This window comes from Cyprinus carpio, chromosome B12 (assembly GCF_018340385.1).
Source record: "Cyprinus carpio isolate SPL01 chromosome B12, ASM1834038v1, whole genome shotgun sequence".
NCBI lineage: Eukaryota > Metazoa > Chordata > Actinopteri > Cypriniformes > Cyprinidae > Cyprinus > Cyprinus carpio.
Window position 1 is genome coordinate 7884930 of NC_056608.1, and position 11940 is coordinate 7896869.

The window sequence follows — 11940 nt, forward strand, 5'->3', positions numbered from 1 at the left end:
ACTAAAGTACATGACATATTTACACCTACTGTACAACATGAAACTACTGTGTATCTCTATGCAGCACAGAAAGGAAACTACTGTTACTGTATATGTTCTAGTGGAAGGATGGCACTTCACGATTGTTCAAAGAAAATTTGCAACTATAATATTTTTATGTAGAAACCAGTTTATAAAAGCTTATATAAAAGGCACTTGAGACTGTGGTGTAATGTAAATATAGTCACTCTGTTGTATAGAATATGGACTTTTGCACCTTAATTTTTTAAAAAAGATACTGTTCAGGATTCACAATTAAATTGTAATGCTTTTCATAAATATTTTTAAACACATGTATTGTACTTTATCATACTTACCTATGCAAGGTTAAACCTATAATGCATTATAAAGCATTATGATTATATTGCATTATGATGCATTATGACATGATTTACAACACAATATTTAATGCCGTTCATATGTAATGCACTATTTTTTGAAGGCATAACCATAAATAAGCATTACAATTCATTACTTTATGACTATAAAACATGGAACTCATTATATGTGTAATTAAAACAAATTACGAAAGCACTGGAAACATCCATACTTTAACAGTATGTGTAACTTTTTTTGTGCAAAATTACATTTTCCACTCTGAGTGTAATGTGTTTAATGTGCTGTCAGTGTAATTTATTGTTATATGAGCAACTCTAATCAAACCCTTGTCAAAATGGCCTCTTTGTGTTTCTTTCTGACTCTGCCTGGGTGTGGAGCCAGGCTTGTTTAGTAGAGCAATTCAACATGGCTTATCTGGATCTGTGTCTCTTCATGATACAGAATGGCCTTACTTAAAACACGGCCATTATCCTCAGAGCCAAGAAAAGCATATTTCTGTCTGCTTCTATGCTTACTCTGGGGGAAAAATGGCATGAGATTATCTGATGATTGGGATAGCTTCTGGGGTCAGGCATGAATTTTGTTTGCAATTCATTGCTGAAGACCTTACATCATGGAAACAATCTCAGATGCTAATTCAACAAGATTAGGCATGTTATCAGTCTCTTGAAAATGAAAGCTCCTGAAAATGAAAATATCTTGAGTGACTCATCTTGAGTAATCATCTGAGTATGTCACAAAAATATGGTGCATTCAAGCCATGTCAGAAATATCATATTCATGAGTTGAATGCACATGAACAGAAACACAAAGTCATGATTGCAAGTGGGAAACTCTGAACTTTCTTTGAGCCCAGAGTTTCCGAGTTGAGGGCATGTCAGTGAGAAAATATGGCAGACAAAATAGATGCAGCATCTGTAGTAATTGTAAATTTGTAAATTAATGATTTTTTTTTTATTTATTTACAACACAACTACCTAAGTCACATATACAAAATATGATATTATTGTACAGTTATGGAAGAAATATATAACGATTCGATTTACAGTACTTTCATGAATTAAATAAAAACATTTAAATAAAGAATAATAAAAAATTGTTGATGATTATTATTTTTTCATTTTTTTGTAGGTGTAGTTTTAAAATTTTGTATATATTTTATATATGTGTAAAGTGTCTTCACAAAGTGCATGGTAATTAATTTCAATGGAGTTTTGCATTAGCTTGTTGCTAAGCTAAATATATGATACTCTTATAAGCATTAAATTCATTGCACACACACAAAAAATTGGTAAAACGGTCAATTGTTTGTAATAGATTTAACTGTTTTTAGTTACATTTTTAGTATTAAATGTTATTTATTGAATTTACATTTTTCTTGATTCATCCATCATCTAGGATGGATTTTTCCACTGAGCTTGTTGCTATGTATTATGAGTTTGGTAACTCCGTAAAGGATGCATCTAATGCTGCCCTAGAATTTGGATAAAAGAAGGTACAGTATGATGCCCTAAAATCTTACCTATGCAGGGTTCTCACTAGATTTTGGAACAAACTAAGTCTTCGTTCGAGTGTGACATACTATACGGACAGGTATGGACAGGTACTTACCGGAACGTCTATCTTGATGAGAGCGATGTCTGCTTTCTCATCTACGTCTTTGATTTTGGCTTCATAGGTGGCCCCGGACTTAAGCTCCACCTTCACCCGGTGTTTGTTGGCTACCACGTGGGCATTGGTTACAATCAGGCCATCTTCAGACACCACAAAACCAGAGCCGCTGGCCACCGCCACTTCCCGCTTGGTGAACACCATTCTAAGAAAGAAAAGTGAAGAACTTCTTGAAGATTACTCTTGAGGAGCAACCTTCTCATAATACCGTAAGACAACTTTCCACAGAGGAACGACAAAGAATGATGGTTGCTCAACATTCTTGATTTGACTATATTTTCCAGCAAGATTTGAGACCAAGGAGGAACTTCCTCTGACAAGTGATTTGTGGAAAACATGACGGTTGTCCTCCCGATTTTTTACCGCACTGCTCAATTTCAGCAGCTTAAAACTGAGGTTGGCTGTTTTCAACATTCCACAAACTGTGTCTTATGCAATGGTGAAGATATTGTGATAGTTATTCAATCTATATTCAAGTGGGGAAAAAAACATCAAATCCTACTTTATAACAATGTTATACTACAATGTGGATGACATAAAAATTATTGTTACGAAGCACTTGACACTTAAACACACACAACATGATTTATTCATGAGGAGCATGTTCCTGGAACAACATCCTTATAAATTAATCATAGATCAACCTCCAAACCATCTCCAAAAATCAGTGAGGAATTATTAGCTGATAAGAATGATGTTTTAGGGCCAATATGGATGCAATCCAAGTAATTTTATTCATATTGATGATAGAGGGCTAATAAAAGACAAAACCAGACAAAATATCTGTTTTTGCTGACTCTTACAGATGGCAGTGAAAGAGTATGAGAGCAAAATTAAAACTGATCAAGTTCACTTTCAAAAATAAATGTTCCAAAAGATCCATCTTCGGCTCCTCAAAGAACCAGTTCTTAAAGGAACCTTTCATTTTCTTCTGTGAGGAACATTTTAATAATCTAAAAAACCCTTTAAAAAATTTTTGTGCAATGGAAAGTTTCCACTGATAAAGATGTCCTCTCTGAGACATGAGATTACTGATTAATGGAGTGTGTGATTCAGGATACATACTTGCGGAACAGCTCAATGTGAACCACAGCTGGAGCGATCTTCTCCACCACATCAGCAATGAAGTTATATCTGTGCCGGAGGCTATCTGGATTATCCTCGTGGCCTGGAGAACACATGGCAAACAAAGAGTAAAATTAAACCAATATGGTACAGGAAATAAACTGTATAAAATTAAACCAAATTAAAGAGTGCAGATAATTCTAATTGTATACCATTATTTATTCCAGAACTGGATTACGGATTGGGTCAGACTGAGTGAAGTCCTCAGTGCTAACGTTAGCAAGCTTCCTTATTTATTTATTTAGTCCACCCTCGTCTCTTAAAGCAGGGTCTGCTACTATTTTCCTAAATGATATGTGTCTAGTGGCCTCACAGGAGCATGATATAGAATTGATTTACTTCCTAACATCAAAATAAGGTAAAAAGACTTAAAATGTAAAGATTTATTTAATATTAACTCGCATAGTGAAAAAAGTTTAAAACATCACCTAATAAACAGTTAAGTCATCCCTTTTTTAGACACATTTTTCCAAATTGAGACTGATTTGGTGAAAAATTAACAGCGCATTATTAATTTTATGATTTATAAGGATTTATAATTATAACTATTAACCATTAAATTATTAATTATTACATTATATTACCTAATGAACAATTGAACATACAAGCATCACGTAATACCAAAAATCTTGGCGTAGTATTTTTTACTGTCATTTTTTTTGCAACCAGAGCTTTTTTCTTTTTTTTTTACCACAATTTAAAAGGATATTTTGCAGAGTATTTACCTAAAATGGACATGAAATACTGATTTGACTGGAAATTGCTTTATTATTTAATCGTAATGAGAGATCAGTGTGCTATGGAAAACATGAAACTAGCACAGGTAGGAATTTCTTGCAAGGAGACAAGTGCAAGTTTTTAGTGTCATTATACAAAAATATCTGACCACAGAATTCCATGATTGCTCAAACAGGAAAAAGCAGCTATTCTGGAGAAAGTTTTTCATTAGAATTATTCACCAGCAGACATAATCTTGCTTATAAAACAGCAATATGAAAGAGACAAATGTGAGTTTTTGAGAAACAGGGGTCAACTTGTCTAGAAAATGATATATACTTAGCCAGAAAGTGCTTATAAAACTTGGATCCAAGTCAAAACCTTTTATAACTTTGCACATGTAACAATTTTTTTTTTTATTTTTTTTTTACCTTGTATAACCCTTCTTTCACAACATCTGCATGCAAGTACATCTGCACTGCCCCCTTGTCCATGTTTGGTAGCGTGCTATTGGTTTCTTCCCTAAGGGTTTGTGTACAGCTATATGCATCCACTGTTTGAAATCCCCAGTGATAAACAGCACCTTGACCCAAAACACCAAAACCTTTATTGCCTTTTTTTCAGTTCTGGGAGGTTTGCTGCAATAGTGAATGCTCGAGTATTTGGGTTGTAAAAAAGAACAATTACCATAATGCAACACAGATGGGTAAAGCCTAATTGCACAATTGCAAAACCAAATACCACCTACAACATGGGTGTGGAAATAACAAATTATCTACAACCCGCTGTGTTTTGCTATAATAAAAAATATCAGATTCTAAATTCATGGGAAATGCCTTTTCTTAATGTCACTTGGCAACCTCTGGGAAAGGGAAAAAATCCTAAGTTTCTAAATTGAAAATTGGTTGTGAAAAGGAATTACATTTTACTATTGTAGAAACAGGCTGGTAAAAACATAGACTTATATAACTGATTGCCTCTAGCATATCCCATCATGACTCTGGAATCTTGATAATGGAATTGTTTTTCCTCCCTCATAATATGGCTGCACATCTGTAGAGGGTTTAGCACGTTTAAACGAGAGAACATTTCATTTGTTATGTCATATCTGGCACAAAATCTAACACATTTGTGCAACCCACATACGAGTCATGTTTTATGTGAAAAGTACAAATAATGATTCTATAGACTCCAGGGACATGTGGAAAGGTCAGGAAATGGCCACATGGACATCTGCTCCATGCAAATGAAATTTTAACAAACTGAAAAGAAAATGTCACAGCTTTCACAACATTTCATAAAAAGCCTTATTCCAGTGTTTTTTTTTTTTGACTGATTTGCTCTGTTCAGAAACCGAGTGAGCCCCTATTTGGGTAAATTGACGTATAACCTTAGAATCTGAAAGCCTTTTTGCAATAATTATGCTCAAGTCAAAAGTGTGCATATGATGCCTTGCAATACTGGCTCACAATTGTCATGTATTTTATGTTGTTATGGGATGTCTGATGTGCCCTCCTAGCTAAGTTGGAAATATCATAATTTGTTCTGAGCACTTACAGTAAATGACCAAGCAAAGTCATATTTAAAAGTGGGAATCTCTGAATTCTAGATATTACACAAGATGAAAGGCACATGTTGATTTAAAATACGGTGGTCTACTACTGGTCAAAAGTCTCTTATGCTCTTCAAGGCTGCATTTATTTAATAAAAAATACAGAATATAGCAGTAAAATTATAAAGTATTACAATTTAAAAGAACCAACCACCAAATCAGCATATTAGAATGATTTACGAAGTATTTTGTGACACTGAAGACTGGAGTAATGGCTGCTGAAAGTTAAAAGTTTTTTGCCATCACAGAAATAAATAACATTTGGAAATATATTAAAATAGAAAACCGCTCTTGTTTGACATTACAATAATAGAAGGCTACTGTTTTTACATTATTTTTGATCAAATATGTCTCCTGATCTCCCAAATCTTCTGTTTTACCAAAGCAGATGCACATAAATCTGGACATGTTTTATGATGTTGATTGTTGTACATATTGCAGCAGTGGCACCAAAATGTCAATACCTTCTCATAAAAGTAACATAACTGACAGTGAGATATGTAAAGGTGAGATAACAGTGCATTTGCTGATGCAACCATGCCATTGTAGCTAGATTTTTAAGTCGATGAGCTCTTTTATAACAACTCTGTACCAGGTGCGCTACTGAGCAAGTTTACTGTGTCAGAAAAGTCACATAATGGAGCTGGTTATGTAGTGCAAAAGTTCAAATTTATTCGTTTACAAATCATGCACCTTGGTAAATATGTTTCGAGGTCATAACAGAATGTTGTGCAAGGAACCACATGAAAATATGTTTTCATTAATTGATAATCTACCCCATAATCAAATTATAGTTTTTGTGAAAAGGAATACAATTTGTTGGTGTTTTACTGCAAGTAGCATTCATTTCAGCATTCAATAAAATTCTCAAATGCTTTTTAATTGTAAATGTGCACTAGGCAGACATATTTGTATACTACTGTACAGCATCTTGCCTCTTTAATAATCACAGTTTTATCACAGTTTACTGACATCTTGATGCTGATGTGTGAATTTTTAACAATCAAAAGATTGAAGCTGTTGATGTGATACAGATGTGATACATTTACCAGAAAAGTCTGGCAATTTTATGGTAATTTACCTGGTTCAATGTTTGAAAGCGCTTATTAAAAGCAATGTGTTATAAAGACAGCACTGCAATAAAGACACTAAAGTGCAATTTGACACTGTATAGTGATGCACAAAAGTCATGCAGCAATGCAGTAAACATAAATTCATTTATGTTACTATGTATTGTTTGTCATATTAGGATTAGTATATCATGGCCACCAGACTAAAAAAAAAAAAAAAGTGTTTGAAATTGTTTTGGATTGCAGCTAGAAGGTTATGAATCATGTGGAAATTCAGATATTCCAGGTGAAATCTGGGCCAGTTCTTTTTATGAATGGGAAAACTGTCGTAATGCAAATAGATCATATTAGCCTCATGTGAACTACAGTACATTGTGTCATCACTGGCTATGCCATCTATAGTAGGAAGGCTTGCAAATAGACTTAGAGACAGTTGTGACGTAATGTCATTTGTGTGCTATTAGTAGGTCACATCTTATTGACTTAAACAGAGAGACAATTTCTTACCAACAGTAGCATTAGTGTAGCCACATGATTTTTCATCTTTCAAGAGGACTAGGTTAAACATGATTGTAAGTGAAACTTTTTTTAAGCATATATCTTATATGTTGCAAATATGAGCCTACCAGGATGATAAGGCCTAGAGGTATCAAATAATCACTTTGGAATTATTACTCATTTATTATTTTATTACTATTTTTATTGTATTGTATTTAATTTAATTTTTTTTTTTTTTTTTTTTTTTTTTATCTCTCATTTTATCATCCACAAATCTTTAACCATCCAATGATTTAGAAATGTGCACCTCTCCCCAAAAAGTGATTTGAGGTATCTTCTATGTTTGTATTATGAACATGTGGGATGAGTCAAATGCCAAACTTTACTTATTGTTCAAATCACTAACCATTAACAAAAGCGCAGTAAGAGTCTTATACTTGGTCGATGACGATAGCCTTTTGGGCTGTGTGTGGACATATAGCGCTGTTGTATTACACATGTCACAAGCTCGAATCCCATTTCGAGGACCTTTCACAGTCCCTCCTGTCTCCTCTACACTGTCCTATCACAATAAAGGCAAAATAAATAAGAGTCTTAAACTTGTGGCATTCAATTTACTGTAAAGTGATCAAAATTATATCCATTAGTCATGTGATATCTGGCAACCATAAGTTTAAAGTTTTGGCTCAGTAGTCACAGTCAATGGGGTAACGCATGCCTAAAGCATACCTGCCCTCCTGAATGATTTTTCCACATCAGTGGCATTTTGCCTGAACTCAGAACTGTGGTATCGACATAATATTCTTAAACTTTCCTTACAGTTCTTATACTCTGCTTGTCACCGTCTGAGATTGGCTTGTGGTATGCATTTCCTCTTCTGATGCAAACTCAGCACTTGGGGCAAACCAAAGAGAGTGTGTGTTGGCTTCACTGCAGCATACAGTAACACGCTTACTTTTTCAGCTTATGTTTGAGACAGACACTCTTTATGCTGTCATTTCTGAGGTTAAATCTGTAGCCATTGAAAATCTACACCACTGATTCTCTTGCTCAATAAATCACCAATTAACTCATAAACTGATGTCTGTGAGCAATTAAAGCCAAATGCCCTATTTTTTCAGTTTGGGGAATTTCAAAACATGATATCACACATATGCCCTTCATGGATCATTTGGGCGTACAACAATAAAAGTGTCTGGGCAAGACCCCTAGACCTTTCCTCACAGGGGCGTTGACAACATATAAGGGTGTTTTTTAAACGACATGCACTTTTATGTCTCAGAAGTTGTTTTTTGTTAAAAAAACCTTCTGGGACATTTTCCTTTTGTTATATAAAGACAATAGATTTTAAAAAAAAAAAATTTTTACTATGTCATCTTCATTTATTTTAATACTAAACATATTTAGAATGTAATGTGATTTCCACCACAGAATAATATCAAACAAAATAATTATTTTGATGTATGAAAAAAACAAACCAAAATAAACTGCTGTACATTATTAATGAACAAAATAATCTAGTGACAGTGTGCAGGGCCATCCTTAGGGGGTGCAAATGATGCGGTCGCATCGGGCCCTGCTCTTGAGTGGGCCCCACGGTGAATGGACCAAGGGGTCTCCCATACTCCCCCCCCCAACCCGGGTAGTGATCGTGAACGGACTGAGGGAGAAAGGAACGCGATCACGAATGGACTGAGGGGACATCCACCCAAAACCACCCCTCCTCCCCAGAACGCGAACGGACCAAATGGGGCCCCGCTCCCTACCTCACACCATGCCCTGCATCAGCTAAGGACAGCCCTGACAGTGTGAAAAGTCCACAAGGCCAAATGTTTCTCCTAAAGATCTTCTGAAAATGTGGGTCAGGAAAAACAGCTCCAAGACTGTAAAATTTGACCTAGATCTGGATCCTCAGAGAATAGGTTTCTTAGATAATGTCCAGCCTCGAGAACTGAGATGTCTTGCTGTAATAGCTTTGACTGAGTGGAAACAGAGTTTTGGCTGTAGATCTCAGATTAACTTTTCAACAGAGCTTGGGTGCACAAACACTCTAGCTGTAAAGCGCTATTTTTGGCCAGTACAACGGTGACCAGAACAGAAGTGAGGTGATAACTTAATGAGCCAAAGGAAATACGCAGAAAGCCGGGTTACGTGGATTTGTGCAGACAACGCCAGGCTTGATTTGGAAATCATTATGCCCAATGACATAAAGGCCTGGTAACATCTAATTAATCACTTCGGATGAGGTTTGTTCAGTGTGTTCAGAAGAACAAAAACATTTAGTAGATCTATTTCAAAACCTAGTGCTGTCTGTTGAAACACTAGTTTCAACCATTGACCAGTTAAAATTTCAGAGAGGCTGGTCCAATTGTGCAGTCAGAGATCTAATTTTCCATTTTTTTCTGCTTGATTTCAAACTGACACGGCTCTTTTCACAAGCTCAGAATGGATTTTATGCATCAGAGCCTTTAGAAACTGACTAAAATGGTTTTAGATGATAGTATTATGTTGTTGGCTACACTTTGGATGTTTAAAATGCTGCGTTTAGTTTCATTTTTGCTTTGATTGTGGATAACAATATGGGGGAGAATGCCTTTTTTGAAACATTTAGTGACAGAAATATCTTCATTTCATTTAATGAACACCTCCTGATGGGACCGAACCCTTTGATGCACTGGATTTATGGAGACCACACTGTCTCCCTTGAAACTCAAACTTTTTTGGAATCTACTTTTCCTCTTGCAATTCCAAGAGAATCTGGATGAACTACAGCTGACTCCTCTTGCAGGGAAGGGTGCAGGCATGTGGTTATCTGCTGTGATTTGTTTTTGCACCTTTTTCCAGTTTGTTTCCAGTGCCAAGCATAAATCCCAGTAATGGGGTTGCAGACGAACTAGCGACATCTAATAAGCTTCTGTGTTTACTGTCTTGAGAAGGAGCCAGTTTAAATCACACAATATCAGATCCTGAGCATTCTGCCAACATTTGCATTTTTTTTATAAGGGGAATGTAAAATTCAACCATTTTCAAATTAATTAGAGGAAATCTCAACCATCAGTGTTATTTAAATTTATTAGCATATTATAAGAGATCAGATAGCTCATAAAGACAATACTTAAGCATTATAAGAGAGGGTATGTTTGGATAAAAAGAAGCAGGGTATGTGAGACATTGTTAGATTGTACTTATTGGAGTGAAATATGATATTTTGTTTTGGTTTAATAATTGCTCTTGGGCATTTTGACTGTATAGCTTTGCTTTTTCAGCAGACTAAATTGCTGCATCATTAAACCAAATATAACCCATTGTGATATATTGCGCGCACACACACACACACACACACACACACACACACACACAATAACTTTTTATTGTCTTGTTCTTTTAGAATTGTCCAAATATTTTTTGAAGAACTCTTAATTTTGTATTTTTTTTTGAAGAACTTTTTTTCTTTTCTTTTAAAAAACATAAATAAACCCAAGAATGAAGCTGTTTTTAGGAGTGAGAGACCAAGCTCGGGTCCGAATTAGGAGTTATAAGCTCACTATGTCGTGACATAATGATGTTCTAAAATGTTGTAGGCAGCTTACTAGGTTTGGAATTTTAGGTTTCCCAAAGAACCATTCAGGTTTGAAGAACATGAAATAATAATAATAATAATAATAGTAATAATAATATATATATATATATATATATATATATATATATATATATATATATATATATATATATATATATATATATATATATATATATATATATATGACAGCGATGCAATAGAACATGAATTTTTGTTTTTTTTTTTTTTTGTAGAGTGAAGAGGTTTTTAGAGATAGTCTTACTTTTTTATGAAGGATCTTCTATGGTTTTTGTTGATGGGTGGCTGCTGGAGTTTCTGTGCCCGGTTACTGACACTTTTGAGTTCGCAGATGTTCCTGTAGGACACCCCATCACTGCCGCAGACGGGATCGGGGCTCTTACACACGCACACGCCGGTCTTTCCTCTCCTCCTCACGGTAGTTGTTGTTCCGACCCCCTCAGACACGGCGCATTCCATACCCTCTCCACACTCCGGGTCTCCCAGCTTCCCTGTACCGCCGCAGGGCTCATCCTCGCCGGCCGCGCACACCGGGCAGCAGTCGCACTGGTCCAGGATGTCTCCGGCCAGACAGTCGGCCGGTATGGGCGGACACAGACTCTTATCGCAGCGCTCCGGACAGCCGATCACATAACGCTTAGAGATCCGCGCATCGCACAGCAGAGGCACCAGAATAACAGAGGCGCAGAAAACCCACAGATGCATTTTAATATTAATCTGTAATAACAAACTTTTCAAGTAAAGTTAGAAACTCTTCAAGTAAGTAAGTTGAGGAATACGTAACCGGACAAATAAAAATATAATGGTCGTAAACTTGAGAGAGTTTATTGTGCTGTCAAATGCCCGTTGTCTTGCACGTCAGTGACAGACTTTATAAAGCTTAGGGAGTATAAACAGCAACGCCAATTGGATGGATGTGTATGACGTCAACTTTGTGGGTGGGGCGGGGCGCAATGGTAAACAAGAAGGCCACGCCTCAGGCATGTGTTTAAATATTGTGCTAACAAATCCCATACACCTGTTGAGAGAAATACATAACATGTAAAAAATAATTATTATTATTATTATTAATAATAATAATAATAATAATAATAATAATAAAACACTATGCAAATAAATAACCAGATGAATAAATGATTGAATACATAAATAAATGAGCCTACAGAAGATGGAAATTTGCTTCAAAGTATATTTAACTTAAGGTAAGTTTAATAAAATAAAATGGAAAAAAGCAATAAGAGACTTGTCCCAGACTGATTTCAGATTGATTA

At 35.4% G+C, this 11940-nt stretch overlaps 1 protein-coding gene across 1 annotated transcript in view; it reads right to left on the bottom strand.

Moving 5' to 3' along the window:
• The window catches only part of LOC109082621 (serine protease HTRA1B-like), a 30684-nt gene extending 19159 nt beyond the window's left edge, over positions 1-11525 (bottom strand). Inside the window, exons 1-3 of the mRNA XM_042735179.1 lie at positions 10945-11525; positions 3115-3247; positions 1990-2194 (exon numbers count right to left, since the gene is read on the bottom strand). Coding sequence (XP_042591113.1) covers positions 1990-2194; positions 3115-3247; positions 10945-11374 — 768 coding nt within the window. The 5' untranslated portion in view covers positions 11375-11525. The remainder of the gene's footprint in view (positions 1-1989; positions 2195-3114; positions 3248-10944) is intronic.
• Between the last annotated feature and the right edge of the window lie 415 nt (positions 11526-11940).